Raw genomic sequence first — 17,704 nt, forward strand, 5'->3', positions numbered from 1 at the left:
TTTTAGTTGAAAATTAAAAATAGATGTTCATCACATGCATTTCTTTTCTTTTTAGCAGAACATAATATCCATATATTACAATAACAACAAAGATCATTGGCTCACCAAAAATATCAATAAAGTTACATTTAATAAAAATAAAGTTTTTTGATTTAACAAAAGTATAAACAAAGCATCATATTCAACAAAAATAAAGCTTCTTGCTTAACAATTCTGACCACTTTCACTTCCCTTTAAAGGAGCGTAATACAAATTTGAACAATCGTGTAATAACTAATAACACTCACAACACTGAGGTTTTTTCTTAGGACGTTGAAAGGTATTAATGTTATTTATGTAATTTACTCTATTTCATAGCGGGTATGAATATCCGCGGGTGCAGATACAATTAAATTCACATCTGTATCAATTAATTAGTGGGTAGTTAAAATATCCGTTTATTTTATCCATGGATATCCATTCAGGTATCTGCTCCGTGTCCATGACGAATTTTATCTGCGGATATCCACGGAGGCGGATTTCTTTGCCATCCCTACCCCCATTTGAGGAAGAAAAAAAAATTAAACATCTATTAGTTACCGACAATTGTACAAGGACTATTTCTTCATCAACTAATGGGTTCGATGATTTAAATAGGAAAGAAAGTAGATAAATGTTGGTTATACCATCTTAAATTTATTTGATTCTTGCTCTTTTCAATGTTTTTTATTTATACACTTAGACTATCTACAATGGAGCTCCCCAATTTAGGTGCTTAAGTGGGTCCCACATGTACACATGATTCATGTTATAAAATTTTTATGTCAATACCTAATAAGCACCAAATCCCTTCAACCCAACACCACAACAAAATTAATTAATAGGTCCCACTAATAACTCTATTAAAACATTTATATAATGCTCATTTATTTTATTAGAAAATATTAAATGAAATTCAGACGTAAAAATGAAGAGAGAGAAGGTCCTTATACATGCACCATTCTCTATAAGCATCGATAAATATCACTCCACAATGAGGGTAGCTAGGTGCTAAATAGGTGAAACATCCACCATTGTGGATGGTCTTACTAAAGTACATGTTAATGAATCTATTTAAATTTTTTTTTTAATTTACTGCCATTGTAGTCATTGAGTCATTAATAAATACTTTATTTTAAAAAATTATTAAATATTTTTATTAAAAAATTATAAATAAATAATGTGTATACAACTCATTGGAAATATTGTTAAAGAAAGTTGTCACATATTTGTCATCAAATGATTTCATCACTCCTTGTTCAAAGTAACATTTCTTTTATGATCTCAAAATTATGATTTTACTAAATGTAAACCAATTAAATTAAATTCTTAATTATGACATCATTATGATTTTTATTTTAATATATATTTTCACATAGTATCTTTGATTCTTTGATATAAACAACAAAAAACCTAAACTGTGACATTACAAAGGATTCCTTCTTTCTCTTCTACCGACGACTTTTACTTCCGCGCTTCAATCCTCTCTCTACTGTAAGCTTCTTCTCAGATCTCAATTTTTTCCATCACCAACTTTTCATTCCATTCATCGATTTCTTCAATAAAATCTTCTTCCAATTTTTTATATATATTTTTTTAATTTTTCAATTTGGAAACCCTAATTTTTTCAATTTCAAATTTTTAATTTTTCCATTGATTTTAGTGTTAAGTTATTATCGTAATGCGTCATAATGTTGAAAAATTTGCTTAATTTCTTATGGGTTATTCGTAAATCTGTGTTTCAGATGAAATTTTTGTTGAAATTGTAATTTGGCATGTGAAAAAAAAAACTAATATTTTTTAAATTTTTGGACATGGCTAATCCTTTTTATTATCTTTTAAGGTTTATGAATTGGGTTCAGAGATTTGTGGTGGATTTTGATGTTTTTAATTTGTTTTTCAAGTTTTTTGACTTCTGATGTTGAAATTTGATAATTTATGCAGTAGAGTAATTTGCTTTTTGTGAAAAGTTTTGAATTTGATTAAGGAGCTGAGACTAATAATTTAGTGTGATGGGTGGTCAAAGAGAGTATTTGGTTATGAATATATTATGTATGATTTGGAATGAATGTTGATGCTATTAATCTGTTTTTTAACTTTTGATGTTGTAACTTGTGAACTTTTGCAGAGTAATTTTGTTTCCTTTAGATTTTTTTCTTTCTTTCAGATTCTCAGTTTTTGGAAGCCTGTAACAAACATATGCGAACTTCTAAAAGCAAGTATTTTGTTTAAATAAGTGCCTTTTTTCATTAAAAAAGCTGTAACAAACGAGCTCATTTGGTTTATCTAATGTGTTTATATTGTTGAATATATTATGTAAGATTTGGAGTGAATTTTGATGATTTTAATCTGTTTTTCATCTTTTTTGACTTTAGGTGTTGTTATTTGAAACCTTTGCAGAGTAATTTGCTTTTTGTAAGAAGCATTGAATTTGCTGACACTAAGAATTTTCTGTGATGGGTGGTCAAAGAGAAAGAAATAATTATGGTAAGCGTCCTCGATCCCAGTCTGACTATGACGGCGCAGGAAATAAAAGGAGGAATGGAGGTGATCATGACAGGGATAGGGAGCAGTTTGTGATTAATAAGGAAGATACTGTTTTTCGCTATTTGTGTCCGGGGAGAAAGATTGGTAGTATCATTGGTAGGGGAGGTGAGATAGTTAAGCAATTGAGGGTAGAAACTAAGGCTAAGATTAGGATCGGTGAGACTGTGCCGGGGTGCGATGAGCGTGTTGTTACTGTCTACAGTTCAAGTGATGAGACTAATACCGTTGATGACGGTGACAAGCGTGTGTCACCTGCTGAGGATGCATTGTTTAAGATTCATGATAGGGTGGTTGCTGAAGATTTACAGAGTGATCAGGAGGAAGAAGGTGGTCCCCAAGTGAATGCTAAGCTGTTGGTGCCGTCTGATCAGATAGGTTGTGTTCTTGGAAAAGGTGGGCAGATAGTTCAGAATTTACGTAGTGAAACTGGGGCTCAGATTCGTATTCTTAAGGATGATCACGTGCCTGCGTGTGCCTTGAGATCTGATGAGCTTGTGCAGGTAAGTTAGATGGCATTTTATTAGAATTATGTTATACTTATGATTCTTCACATTTATTAATTTTGCTTCCTTGGTAAATAATTTTTTATAATGTTAGCGGTTTACTTACCACCTCTATCCCTAAATATAGCCCCTTTTGAAAAGCAATTTGTCCCTGAATGTAAAAGTTTGATTTCAGATTACTAGATACATTTATTATTATACATTTATTATTATTTTTTCAAATATATCCATAAGGGTCTTGGAAGATGAATTTAAGCTCATTCATACACAGTAGGTTATTCATACACAAAATGGACACACTAACTAGTAATACACTACCTATTTTTCTTAATATGTGAAAATTGCAAAAGAGGCTTATAATAAGGGATGGAGGGACAAAAGTAGTAATTGCTATCTGGAAGATTTGATTTTGTCCAACAATTGTCCCCAATGGGACAAAAGTAGTAATTGCAGTAGTTGTCATGACAAATTTTTAGTCAGAGTTTGCTTATATGAATTTTAAAATACTGTTATATATGAGCTGAAAAAGTATCATATATTTTTGCTTATAATGAGTTTTCCTTATTGGTTTTGAAATTCCAGATTTCTGGGGATGCTGCAGTTGTGAAAAAGGCTTTGCATCAAATTGCATCTCGACTTCATCATAATCCTTCTCGAACTCAGCATTTACTTGGTTCTGCTGTTCCTTCTGTATATCCCAGTGGTGGTTCACTCATGGGTCCAACTGCAGGACCTCCGATTGTGGGGATGGCTCCTCTTGTTGGTCCTTATGGGGGATATAAAGGTGACACTGGTGACTGGCCACCACGGTCTATGTACTCGGCTCCGAGGGATGAAATATCTTCTTCAAAAGAATTTTCAGTTCGATTGGTTTGTCCAACTGGAAACCTTGGCGGCGTGATAGGGAAAGGTGGAGGCATAATAAATCAAATAAGGCAGGATTCTGGGGCAACCATCAAAGTTGATAGTTCTGCAAAAGGAGATGAGTGCTTAATAACCATTTCAACTAAAGAGGTGAACTATTAATCACCCGTGGACAATTTTTCATTTTTGTTCTATTACAATTGTGGTTGTGAGGTTTGATAAAATATGCTAATTTGCCGTTCCAATGAAATGGAAATGTTATTTCCTGGCTTGCAATTTTTGTTTGTCTTCAAAAATTGATTTCTGTGTATTAATATTTTCTGAGTTGTGCTAATACAGTTCTTTGAAGAAACTTTCTCTCCAACCGTAGAGGCAGCCGTGCTTTTACAACCCCGATGCAGTGAAAAAAGTGAAAGAGATTCTGGAATCATCTCTTTTACTACCCGTCTGTTGGTATCATCAGCACGAATTGGCTGCCTTATTGGTAAAGGAGGATCTATTATAACTGAGATGAGAAGGCTTACAAAATCCAATATTCGCATACTGTCAAAGGAAAATCTTCCTAAAATTGCTTCTGATGATGATGAAATGGTGCAGGTAAGGGTACTTTTTTTCTCACTTTGTTTGGTAACGTTGCCTTCTGTGTGATAAAAAGTACTAAAATTTTGTCCTATAATGCTGGCTTTGCCCGTATCTGCTTTCTTGATTAGATTTCGGGAGACCTTGATGTTGCCAAAGATGCTCTTGTGCAAGTTCTTACACGATTGAGAGCAAACCTTTTCGATAGAGAGGGTGCTGTCCCTGGATTCCTTCCAGTTCTACCATATATTCCTGCTCCAGTAGATGGTCCAGATGTTCTTAACTATGACAGTAGGGATGTCAAAAGACATGGACGCGGACATTCATATTCAAGTGGCTATGGAGGCTCAAGTGATTTAGGTCCTGGTGACACTTATGGAAGCTATGCAAGTTCACAGGTACTTCTATCCATGGTTGTCAAAATCGAGATCTCATCCAAGATCGTTTGGGTATAAAAAAATCGTAAATCGTGAGATCGTAACAAGGATCGTAAGATCCCACCAAAGGCAAGATTATAATATAATTAAGAAACACACTTAATATTACTAAATATAGAATGTTTCTTCAAAAAAAATATACTACATATAGTGTTATATTATTAAATTATATGATTAAATTAAATAGTACTTATGTTAAATAAATAACCAATTAACTATTTAATTAATTTTTATAAGAACAAACTATTTAAATATTTTTTTTTTGACAAAACTATTTAAATATTTGTTAGCATAAAACTTTTAAAATATATGAAATAATATATTAAATATAAGATTTATTAAGGCTAAAAACAATGCAATCTTTTAAAAAATAAAAATTCCTCTAAAAGAAGCATTATAAGCACATTTTCCAAAAATAGTAAATCAGCTTTTATTATTGACTGCGTGAAAGACAAGCTCAATTGTTTTGACTTTTCAACATCCATTTCTCTTCCGCTGCAAAGCATGTCGTTTTGGGCAACAAACACTTCTCCGCGAACCGGGTCAAAACGGGTCATATGGGTTAAAAGGTACAAATTCGGTTCGAGAAAACTCGCCGCTTCCACGATCTTGCGATCTACCTCTGCGCGCCGGCCGCGCCGCCCTCTTTAACGATTTTCGCACCGCGTCGGCACGGTTTAGGGAGAAGAACGCGTGAGATCGTACGATCTCACGATCTACAGCGCGCGCTTAACAACCTTGCTTCTATCTAACCAAATTTGATTTTTGAAGAACATTTTCTTGTTGCTGAGTTCTTTAAAAGATTATCTCTCATCTGTTGTTTGTAATATTGTTCCGTTTATCTGTAGCTTGCTGGAGGCAGTGGCTATGGGGACTATGAAAGTTATTCTTTGGGACGGAATAGTACTGTTTGGTAACCAATCTTCCTCAAGTCTTGTCTTTTTTCTTCACTTTTTCCATTTCTTCCTTTCTATGAATGTTGTAGATGAAAGAGATATCTGCTTTGTAGGTGAACCTAACAAATTATAACTGCTTAGATAAACCTTAGATATCTGCTTTGATATTTTTTAAGGTCTGAAAGGTTTGGTTAGGTGCTACTATGAACCTGATAGAATCTGGTAGATAATTGGCAGAATCTAGTGAATAGTACTTGTATTATACTGAATAATATCTGAGAATAAACTTCTGCAGAGTTGGTTACAAGGAAATACAGTGGAAATACAAACTGCTGGAAATAAAGTAAATAACCGCTTGAAACTAACACAACCTCTAGGAATTAGCGAGCCTAGTCTCTCCCAATCAACCAAGCATTATAACTACCGAATGGCAGTCTCATTGCCATCCTTATTCTATTTAATTAAACCATTGGGACTGCTAACATAACCCTGTGTGAAACATGTTAGAACTTGGAAGTTGTTTTTTTGATAAACATGTTAGAAGTTACTTCATGGAGATTTGATTTGTACTATTTATGGCTGCATTTATTTTGCATTAATTAGATTTTCAAGATTTTTTATTTTCTTGTGTTAGATTCCATATATTGTGTGGCCTACTATTATTTGCCACCCATAAAAGGTGGAATTGCCTTGATTTTCACAAAACAAACGAGAGGATTCATGAATCTTTTATAAAATATTTTCAACTTAAATATCCTTTTGGCAAATCCTTAGGTTGTAATACATCATGGAAAGTTAAGGGACTGTTTGTAGAATTTTTATTCTTTTATTTATAGAAAAGTGAACAATTTTTTTTTCACTGCTATATAAATATTTGAAATATGAAAGTAAGTGAGAACAAGATGGCATTTTTGGTAATTACAAATGAAAATAGAAAATGTTTTCTTATGCTTAAGCATACCCACAAATGAAAATAGAAAGTATTTTCTTATGCTAAGCATATCCTGATTTCCATAATCAAGTTATGTTACATTCCAAGTCTCTTCCCTGTCTGTGTAAAGAGTCTACTCTTATATTATGAGTGCTCTTAAGTTCACCTCTTTTTTATATTCGTATTTGTTACCAGGTTGCCTAGTCAGAACAATGTTTCTAGGAGGAGAAACCATGCTTACTGAACTTGATCAGTCGCCCCAGGTAGATTATAATTTTCATAAACCACTTATCCTTTATTTAGCAACTTCCTATGATTTATATAGGTCAGTCACATTATTATATAAGGGACTGATATCTTACTGATATCTTAACCTGACCAGTGTCCCGTTTAGAATTCTGATGCTCTTGTTTTACCTTTGTTCCCTTTCCCTTACCATCCAAACAGCCGAGATGTGTGAAGCCCGCCAGCCTGCCTACTGCCTAAACCAGAAGACCAGATGAACCAGGACTTGACAAATTTATGGCCTACCTTGACGCATCTACTTAGAGGACCAAACTTATGTGGAGCCTATATAAATTGTCCATGTCCATTTTACCTTAATTCCCAAGTTTGATAACTTGTGCTACCAAGAACCTATAATGCTGGCTTGCCTTCATTTGTTTTTTATTATTCTCGTTCCTTTGATTTTGGAACTAAAGAACACCACGTAGCTATGATTTCCTGCAGTTGTATACTTTTATTGCTGGTTGTGTTTAATTTATCTCTTATTTCACTATCCAATCCAATAAAGTACGATCTTTGTTGTTATTTGAATTTCATGTGACAAATTTGGTGGAGTTTGGGAGTCATCTGTATTTCAGGGTGGCAGTATTTCAGGGTAGCCAGGTAAAGGTGTAAGCATTATTTGACTCTGATAATCCATACTAATAATGGGTGATGTTTTGGGTACTTCACATGACTTTTTTCAGATTAAGGCATGAAAACTGTTCTTAGGGGGTGGGGTGTTTGTTTCAAGTTTAGTAGATTTATTCCTAAGAGTAACTTTCCTGGAAATATAAGGATGATATTTATTCCAAGGTATTTTTTAAAAAAAAATGTTTGGTTAATATAATAATATTCCTAGGAACCTTATAATTATAACTTGGAGGTTTAAAGATATTATACATAAATTTATCTCCATCTTCATGGGAACTTTATTCTCACCCTTTTCTTTGGAAAAACCTTTCTATTCCCTTGAACATTTTACATCCAGGAATAAAATTTAATAAACATGTCACAAACGTAGTAAAACACACCCATAGTTATCTTGTTAACTGCAATGCTGAAGCTTATAGTCAATATTCAAGAAAAACAATGCTATGTAATCCATGCATGGTTTTTGTTTGAGCTTAATTAGCATTAGCCATTTAACCGCATTGGATAATAACCCAATTGGGTTGGCCTGATGGTGTTGACTTGAGACCTTGGAGTGTGCTTCTCTCAAGGTCTCATGTTCGATTCTCCCCGATGCCAATATTGGTGGGATGTTTTGCCTTAAAAAAATCTGCATTGGATAACTCTTCATTTTCCACGTTCTGATTGTTTGTTATCAATTTATTGGAGTACGGCTATTCGAAATGGTGCTTACAAAAGAAGACATCTGCTATAGGCAATTGGGTCACATAGATCCAAGTCTTTTGGTAATTGGTACTGTCAATGATCCATTGGCCCCTATGTAAGGGTGTGTTTGTGTGTATGTATAGTGGTGCTTCTATAATACTTAATTATTTGTTTGGAAAAATGGTCCAAGGATGGTATCAACCAAGTTTTGGTATCTTTCACCTCTCCAAGTAGTAAGATAATGCTGGACAACATGGAATTCAGTGGCTAATATTGTAGGTTGTCTATTATTTTGAATGTTTTTACTTATTTGTAACTTTAAACTGAATGCAACTTGATTTATTGTGCGCAATAACTCATATGGGGTTGGCTTATGAGGTATAAATATATGTAGTTGGGGGAACTAATGAAAAATTTGGTTTTTCATAGTTCTCGACTTTGTTTTATTATTGTTATCTCTTTTTCCGACTCTCTTATCGATGCAATATACCAAGCTACCAAAAAAAGAGAAAAGATCAAGTGCAGAACACAATGAGCCCCATTGCCAAAGATCAAGAGCAAAAGAGCAAGCTCACAAAATATAGAAAACTTGAAACCGCCTGCTTACTAATCCAACTAAGATTGCAGAACACCAAAACTAATATTTAGGTGGGTTTGAAACTGAGTGTTGAGTAAAAAAAAATCATTGTGACAAATCTAAAAAGATTGAAGAGCTTACAAGAAAAAGCCATAAAAACACCAATAAGAACCCCCTTTAATGTGTATATTTCGAGAAGGAAAATAATTCCGTGCCTTCTGTGTGGTATATGAAATCTTTTGATTTATGTTTTTTGGTATATGAAATCTTTCGAGAAGGAAAACTTCTTCTACTTAAATCGAAAGATATCCTATACCTAATAGAAGACATCAACTTATTTTTCTTTCTCCTTACTAATTTGCATTGGTGTTTTTATGGCTTCTTCCGGTATGTTTTACAACCTTTTTAAATTTACCTCAAAATGATATTTTTTCTCAACACTCAATTTCAAAGTTTATTTTACAGCGAGTTTGCATGAAAACTTATTTTTTATAAGTTATATCGTCCTAATTATTAGTTTTGTTGTTCTACAATCTTACTTAGATCACTGAGTAAGCGGTTTGAAGAAATGTCTCTTGTTCCACAATTTATTACAATATGTTGTCAAATTTCAATTATAATGCCGTCAGTTTTCCATCATCTACTATTGCCAACATTGCTTCAAAGGATTGGATTCGACTAGATTTTTTGCGGTAGTATATTTAACAATTTATTCACAAATGATTGGATTTAACTAGATTCTAGAAATAATGTCTAGCCAATAAGAAATAATTGAATACTTTGGTGATCATAGAAAAATAATGGCCAATCATAGACTGACTAGCTATATGTTCATGCAATTTTGTGCAATTACCACTTTGTGCTGTGTAACATTTTCTTTCAAATGTAGTATTGACATGGCTACTATTTGCGAATATATTCACAATTTCAAATTTTGGATTTAATCAAATGCAAGTAGATGACCATTATATAATAGTACAGCTCATCAATTTTCAATTGTGGATTTAATGAAATGCAAGTAGATGAACATTATAAAATAGTACAACTCAAGATTAATACCAATACAAATGTGGCAAACGTGGTAGACATGGCTATTTGGTTTAGGGTTTGATTTTTGATAGGTGCGTATGGAGAAATATTTGGTGGAAGAGATCAACCATTTAAACTAATATTTGAAGTAGTCTTTGTTGTTGCGTGCAGAAGATAATGTTAGATTTAAAAAAATAAATAAATAATATCAATCATATGCTAACTTGATGAGATAGTCTTCAACTAGACATGAACATACTTGGCAAAGTTATTTCAAGGGATATCTAACTAATAAAAAATACGATTGAATGCTTGTATAATAATAATATATACAACCATACAAAAAAAGTACGCTGTTTTTTCTGAAACAAAATTCATATATCTGCCATAACATTCAAATCCTTTGTCTTTATAGTCAAATGTAGTAAATTATACCCACCTAACTCAATGAACAATGTATTTTTATTTCTTTTACTTTATCAACTCTATGACTAGTAAAATTGTTGTCATGTGTTAGAAACGTCATATATTCAAGTCCTAAAAACAGTCTCTTGTATAAAAAACAAGGTAAAATTGTGTATAATACACCAAATCATGGGACTCCTTCCTCGACTTTACATATGAGAGAGCTTTAGCGCATCAGACCATCCTACTTTATCAACAGTACAAGTTTAAATGTGATGCAGATCATTGGACAAAGTCTATAGTTCTCTTCATGACACATTATAGATGTGATCTTAGATACCTACTCAGAAGTGGGGATGCACTAATAAATTCCTCATTATTTCTTGAATTCTTCACCCATGCAAAGTCACATCTAGCTATAAGAATCCTCCACATTACTCATTTTTATTAAATTTCCCTTAAGATGAAGGACAAAAATTGGACAGTTATAGTACTGTTCCCTCTGCAGGAATTCCAAGAACTTTTAATGCAATTCAGTTGCCAACTTGCCATTACCATGTCAAGTATCATAAATAATTTGTTTATATAAATCTTATCAGAATGTGCTTCAAACCTCATTCGGCTATTTTCTGCCAAGAAAATTGTTGGTGTCCAATTGGCTTCTCCTTCTCTACCAGTTATCATAGATACCCTATGAGAATCCATGTTTTTTTCTTCTCTTGTTTTTATCAAATATAAAGAGTCTTTTCATCTCATTCTTGTAGGGAATGCTGTCTTCCTCATTTGGGGAAAGTTCCTATAGTTTTCTAGTTCTGTTATTGTGGCAGTATTGACACTATTTGATTGGTCACACTTATCATTGTTTTCTGCAAGAATAATATTCAGCTCCATTTTATTTTATTTTTCCCTCTTAAGTTAACCATCCAGTTCATAGGGAAAAAGTCTTGATAATTTGAAGTTAGGTCAGAAGATAAATAAAGTCAGATCAAAGATAGTTCTAGTTAGGGTTTTCAGCTCATGGTAATACAAATGTCATCTAATGTCTTGCATGTGGGAATGAGGTCATATATGCAGCCAAGGATGACTTGCCGGCGAGCCTCTTTCGATACTTTTATGACATAATTAATCATGTGGATAGCCAAGGCACTAAACTCAGTTTGCACTAAATATTATTTTTTCTTACTTTAGTGCAATCTTAGTTTAGGCGCCTTGCAACGGCTAGCCAAATGCCGTAGTTTCAGTGTGATTAGTTGTCCGGCAAGTCGTCTCTGGCTAAGTAAAGGCCTCCTTTTCTCATGCTAGATTTTTGATGATTTGATATAGTCACACATATTTTGGAATGACCAATGGTGAGAGTGATGCACAAATTCTAGGTGAAAACTAATAATATAACTTGAATATATAAATTTAATTGTTGGTTCTTTGATTTAATTAAATTGCTGGATTTTGCAGGTATATTTCATCATTTTGTCAAGTAGTGCTTCAAGTGGTTACTTACAATTTAAATTATCAGCCTAGTGTACTATTTTATAAGCATTTCCATTTGTTTATTTTTTGATTAAAAATATTATTCCTCTTTGTAGTGTTTTCATTCTTCAGCTTAGATGAGAAAAAGCTTAGCTTATTTAATTTGTGGAGTTTTTTTCACTGTCATTTATTTTGGCTTATGAATGTTTTGATATAGCCAGTGTATAAGTTATAAAATGTTTTCATTACTATTTTGAATGTAAGCTAAAAACAACTAAACATTGCATAAGTTGTTTTCACAAGTTCTCTCAAAGAGTCCCACAAATATTTATGCTAGTAGATAAACTCAAATAAACCAATACAAACAAGCCCTTAATAGGAAAGTTAAATGTATGCGATTTTCTTCAAAGGACTTCCCCTTTCCCATCTAACAAACCTTGACTCATGCAATTGTTATTTTTACCCTAGTCATTATATATTGAAAAGATCATATGTGTGCATGTTTTGATAAGGTTAATATAAACACGATTTTTGAATAGAATTGATTTTGTAAAGTTGATTTAGTTAAAATTGTGTTTGAAGGAAAATCATTTGCGTCAAATATTTTTACATATGCATCTCAAGAAACAAATTGTTACACTACAATTTGTGGCTTTTGCTTAATGTACGACCAAACACACGCTAAATGAAGTAGTTCTCAAATGTGTTTGTGCATGTTTATTTGTCTGTAGATGAAGTGACAAATATCACCTAAACTCACACATGCGCGATTATGCTAAACCCCATTTTTTTTCCCCTAAAATACAAAAAAAAGAAATCTGATCACACAAAATTAGTACCTCAAGAAAGTTACGTTGAGTGAAACAGGGTTCTATTTTTAGAAATAAAGTATGCTTTATGTCTGAAACATTATGCAGTTATGACCGGACACAAATTTTAATCTAAACTGTTCAAGACATCTATGTCAACCATTAATGTCCTCACATGCATAGCGGTTTAAACTAATTTTATGTTTGGACCTATTCTCATAAACTAATTTTCTATTTACCATTTTGTTGCAAACAGTGAAGTGTATGAATATTTATATTCTTTTTGTGGGAAATCAAAACTATATTCATATCATTCTTTACAAAATCCTCGAGCATTATTGGACCGCATGAAAATAAATCAAAATCCTCGAGCATTATTGGACCACATGAAAATAAATAAGGGTCATGCTAACCAATGACACCGAAACACCGATTAAATAAGCTACGAAAGAAAAAATTTAAGTTAAAAATGTTACTTTTTAGATGTTTGACGAGTTAATCGCACAACTTTTAATATAATTATGCTATATTTGGTTAGAGAAATGATATTTGAACAACCATTTTTTGACAACTTTTGTGACAACTTTCTCTCTCATACTCACATTATGTTTTTACTTTCTCTCTCTCTATTGCTTTGGTTTTTGTGTCAATCCCTCATTTTCTTTGTAAAATTTTAGTTATCACAAGGGTTGTCATAAAAATAGATGTTCAAATAACCCAACTCATTTGGTTAACATTTCTCTAAATAAAACATCCCTAACCTCATTCTAGGGTTTGGAGTGTATAGCTAAAATAGGAAGAGAAAAAAAAATTGTGGGGCCTTAGCCCTTGTTAGTTGTCACTACTATGCATTTAATTAGAGCCAAGAGATGTTGTCTTTTCGGAATCCCAATGGCTTTGAAGTGTTTGACCAGATGCAGTACTCATAAATGCTAATATACCCTAATAATCTTTTTTCTTTCCTTCATGAAACTAATTCATTTTTTAATGAATATAATTCTCAGCCCTAAAAATATAAATATCTGCCACCAGGTAGACAAATGAACCAGCTACTTGAAATGTAAGTAAACAATTGAAATATAATACTCCCTCCGGTCCTAAATATAAGCAAATTTGACTTTTTACATTCATTCAATTAATGATGTATGTGGTCCATAATATGAACCACATACATCATTAATTGAATGAACCTAAAAAGTGAAATTTGCTTATATTTAGGACCGGAGGGAGTACATGAGCTCAAAATATAAACAAGTTTTCCCACAACCCTTCATAAACCAATATTTAATTCAAACTCAAAACATGAAAGAAAAAAAAAACTTACAAGTAATTAAAACATCCCATATGTGCCATAAATGCTAATATACCCTAATTATCCTTTTTTATTTATGGGCAATGCTAGGGGTGGCAAAACGGGTCTGACCCGTCGGACCGGCCCGTTTGACCCGCTATTTTTGGCGGGCTGAGTCGAAGTTTTGAACTCGCTTTCTATAGTTGGCTCTGCTCGTCTCGTCTCGTTAAAATACGGGGCGGGCACGGGGCGGGCCGGGCCGGCCCGCTTAACTTGTTGGAAATGGGACGGGCATGAGGCGTGGCAGGGCGGCCCGCTTAACTCGTGTTTCAATTTGTTATTTTCAGTCTTATTTTATATTTTTGGATTTATTTTGGTTGTTAGATATATATTGACACTTATTTTATGCTTTTGGATTTATCTTGATCGTTGAGTTTATTTATTTTGAAACTTATTTTATAATTTGGTTGTTGGATTTATTTATTATTTGTTTTATGTTGCGCATTTACCTTATTTTGCTATTAGTTATGATGTTGAATTCGACAATTCCATAATTATCTTGTTTTTTACAAATTTACTAGCTACCTATTCTTTTATATTTTTTTATGATAAAAGCAACATAGTTTTTTTTGTAACAATTAAGTTGTTAAAAAAAATAAAAATAAAAAGTTTTTGTTTGGCGGGCCGGCCCGCCAACTCGCAAGCCCGCCACTAAACGGGGCGGGGTGAAATTTTGGACTCGGTCACAAAATTTGACTCGGCTCGTCTCGTCTCGTTTTTAGCGGGCTTAGACGGGGCGGGCCTAAATGGGGTGGGCCGGCCCGCTTTGCCATCCCTAGGCAATGCTAACCAGTGCCCCGGGACACTGGATAAGGAACACTAAATAGGCTATTAATATATGGATCTCACTTAATTCACCTTAATTAAAGTGTAAAATATGTCAACTAATTAAAAATAATAAAAGCTATATTTAATACTCTTTCAATTCTCAAAGGCACGACTATTACTATATAGGCGCCTCCTTTCCATTCCATTTGTTTACACAACCATATGACTGCTATCTACCATCTCTCTACCATCATCAGTACTATATTTAATTTTGCAGGTATTATTCAAACTTCTTTTTTTTTACGCTATTTCTTTTATACGCTTAATTTATTGGAAGTCCCAATCTATTATGTATTATTCAAACTTTCAAACTTCTTTTTTTTTTCTTCTTGTTTTTATATGTTATTGTTTTTACACCACGTAAAAAAAATTCCCTTGAGTAAAATTTGTAGGGAGAAAAAATTATTAAGAAATGAAGGCTGGATATAATGGGAGTGATTCCCGAGATTGAAATCACAAAGGAAAAGAATGAGTGTGGTATTTATCCTTTTTTTGAGAGAGAGTGTATTTATATTTGTAAAGGAAAGAAAATTTGCAACATTAAATACAATTATTTCTTATTTTAATTAGTTAACATATTTTACACTTTAATTGAGATGAATTAAGTGAGATCCATTTATTAATTGTCTATTTATTATTCCTTATCCAGTGCCCCGGGGGCACTGGTTAGCGGCACCCTTTAATTATTTATAAAAACTAATTACTCGTATCATTTTTTAATGAATACAATTCTCAACTCTCAAAATATAAATATCTGCCACCAAGTAGACAAATGAACTAACTACTTGAAATAAAAGTAGACAATTGAAATATAGTTGAACTTAAAATATAAATATATAATACATGAACATCAAAATATAAATAAGTTTTCCACTTTTCCTTCAACCGTTCATAAACCTATATTTAATTCAAACTAAAAACATGAAAGGAAAAACTTGCAAGAAATTAAAATATCCATTAAAGACTATTACACATAAACTTGTAAAATTCATAGATATAGATGAAGGGGGAAATTGAAGGAGAAAATGAAAACAAGGATGAATTACAAAGGTATAAGACCTTCTCCTACAAGCAATCCCAACATGAGAACAAGGAGACCAATTGTGATGCTTTGACTTGGTGATATGAAGGTTTGTGAGTAAGCAAATAAGGTAAAAGCTGCACCAATTAATCCAATCAGAAGTGCTTTTGTGTTTTGACTCATTTTCTTCTTCTCTTCCTTCTTTTTTGGATGAGGGATTTGAACTTTCTTTTTTGACTTCATGATGGATCTGATCTTGAAGATGCTAATTTTTGTGTCCAAGTTTTGATGGTTTGCTAATGTTTAGCTATGAATCAATCTTACACACCATCTTTTATATTAGTCTTCCTATGGCAAGTCAACGCTTTGTATGAGATGATGGTATATAGTTAATGGATTGATTATTGATCCACTTGGAAATAAAATATCCACCTAAACGAAAGTTGATTGTACAAGCAACAAAATATGTTAGGTAAATTTTTAGTTGTCATAATCTTAGTGCTTGTTTGGATGGGCGGTGGAAGCAACTTTCTCGCGTCCCAAGGCAATTTTTGCCGTGATTTGGAAAAGCTACAATATGTAGCTTCATTGTAAACGTGGTTCTTGCCATGCTTTTGGCCTTGTGTTGGATCTTGTGTTGGGGGTCTGCTGCAATAACTTGACCAAGAAGATGATGAAGATGACTATGATGAAGTGTGCACATAAATTCCAAAGATTTGTTGTATATCTTGATTGTTGGGAAGATGCTGCTGTACTTGAAACCTGAAAAGATTAATGGTTATGCATGCAAACTCAAAGCGTATGGGGTTGCCATACTAACCTTTAGGTTCGATTCGCCCCCACCAATAACTGTATATTGGATGCAATAAGGAATGACCGGCGAATCCCCTTCAGGATACTATGAGTTCCTTGACGTGTATTGCACAACCACACCAAGCGTATCTCCTAACAGTATTTTACAGATTTATGGTTCCAGCAATTCACTCATGCATTAGAGAATTGATGGATGATTTAGAGTAAGAGAATGATGGAGAATTATGTTGTTGTTCTTTTTTGTGTGTCCAACTAATGCCCAAATGCCAAGCATTTATAGTGCATTATATGACCCTTCATATGAGAGAAAACACCCATTTGATTTGAAACAATGTTATGGTTCATTAAACATCCCTTTGTCAAAGGTTATAATCATATACATTTGAATCAATGCAAAGGTTCATTAAGCACCCTTTTGTCAAAGGTTATAATCATATACATTTGAATCAATGCAAATGTTCGTTAAGCATCTCTTTGCGAAAAGTTCCAATGTATATGAATGATTCCCATGAAGAGTTACAACTTTTGATTTAAAGTGATTCCATTATTTTGGAAATCACCAACAATCCCCCACCATTTTCAAAATACTAAATCACATAAATCCGGAAATTCCATGCCTTCAGATAATGGTATCTCGCGATTTGAACCATTACTTAGTAAGTTAAGTTTTCGCTCATTCCCAAATAGTATGGTAGGCAAGCTTTGAACCAACTATCCATTAGAACAAGTGTGCATAACTTACACATAGAATCTCGGTACCATTGATAAAGAGACTTGTAAGATGACACATTAAGAAGGCCTTGTGTCATATATCCCTTTTCATGAGAATTTAAGAGTCAAACCCTTGAACTCCGTGAAGCGGCCAAACTTCATTCTCACATAGGTAGACTATATCGGAAATGCCCCATAAGTATGCATTCCAGCAAATATATGCTATATGTCCATTAAGAGGAAAACCTCATCCTACCCTTTTTCTTCTTATGGTCCAAGTACTTTTACCCCTTGGGATGTTATCTATTGTCAAGTA

General features: G+C 33.2%; 2 protein-coding genes across 5 annotated transcripts; one reads left to right on the forward strand and one right to left on the reverse strand.

The window, feature by feature from the left end:
- Positions 1 to 1,443: 1,443 nt before the first annotated feature.
- Positions 1,444 to 7,591, forward strand: LOC146912463 (RNA-binding KH domain-containing protein RCF3-like). 4 transcript variants are annotated; one of them, XM_085720594.1, is made up of 8 exons: positions 1,444 to 2,233; positions 2,419 to 3,065; positions 3,651 to 4,082; positions 4,272 to 4,529; positions 4,643 to 4,909; positions 5,797 to 5,861; positions 6,971 to 7,038; positions 7,223 to 7,591. In XM_085720594.1, the coding sequence occupies exons 2-7, from the start codon at positions 2,475 to 2,477 to the stop codon at positions 7,017 to 7,019; spliced, it is 1,662 nt and encodes a 553-aa protein (XP_085576720.1). In that variant the 5' UTR covers positions 1,444 to 2,233; positions 2,419 to 2,474; the 3' UTR covers positions 7,020 to 7,038; positions 7,223 to 7,591. The 4 variants fall into 4 exon arrangements, with proteins under 4 accessions (XP_085576720.1, XP_085576719.1, XP_085576721.1 ...); XM_085720593.1 differs by having other exon boundaries at positions 1,444 to 1,512; positions 2,394 to 3,065; XM_085720595.1 differs by having other exon boundaries at positions 1,444 to 1,512; positions 2,394 to 3,065; positions 5,797 to 5,851.
- Positions 7,592 to 15,640: 8,049 nt separating this feature from the next.
- On the reverse strand, positions 15,641 to 16,204 carry LOC146912464 (uncharacterized). Its single transcript, XM_085720596.1, has one exon. It carries the CDS (start codon positions 16,105 to 16,107, stop codon positions 15,886 to 15,888), a length of 222 nt encoding a protein of 73 aa, XP_085576722.1. The 5' UTR covers positions 16,108 to 16,204; the 3' UTR covers positions 15,641 to 15,885.
- Between the last annotated feature and the right edge of the window lie 1,500 nt (positions 16,205 to 17,704).

This window comes from Medicago sativa, chromosome 6 (assembly GCF_051527215.1).
Source record: "Medicago sativa cultivar Bolivia chromosome 6, Bolivia_mono, whole genome shotgun sequence".
Lineage (NCBI taxonomy): Eukaryota > Viridiplantae > Streptophyta > Magnoliopsida > Fabales > Fabaceae > Medicago > Medicago sativa.

What these genes read in the sequence shown, in the direction of transcription:
- LOC146912463 (XM_085720595.1), top strand. Translation starts at nt 2,475, where the DNA reads ATGGGTGGTCAAAGAGAAAGAAATAATTATGGTAAGCGTCCTCGATCC. An exon ending in TAACCATTTCAACTAAAGAG is followed by an intron (nt 4,083 to 4,271) that starts GTGAACTATTAA and finishes GTGCTAATACAG; the next exon opens with TTCTTTGAAGAAACTTTCTC. An exon ending in AACTTGATCAGTCGCCCCAG is followed by an intron (nt 7,039 to 7,222) that starts GTAGATTATAAT and finishes CCATCCAAACAG; the next exon opens with CCGAGATGTGTGAAGCCCGC.
- LOC146912464 (XM_085720596.1), bottom strand. Translation starts at nt 16,107, where the DNA reads ATGAAGTCAAAAAAGAAAGTTCAAATCCCTCATCCAAAAAAGAAGGAA.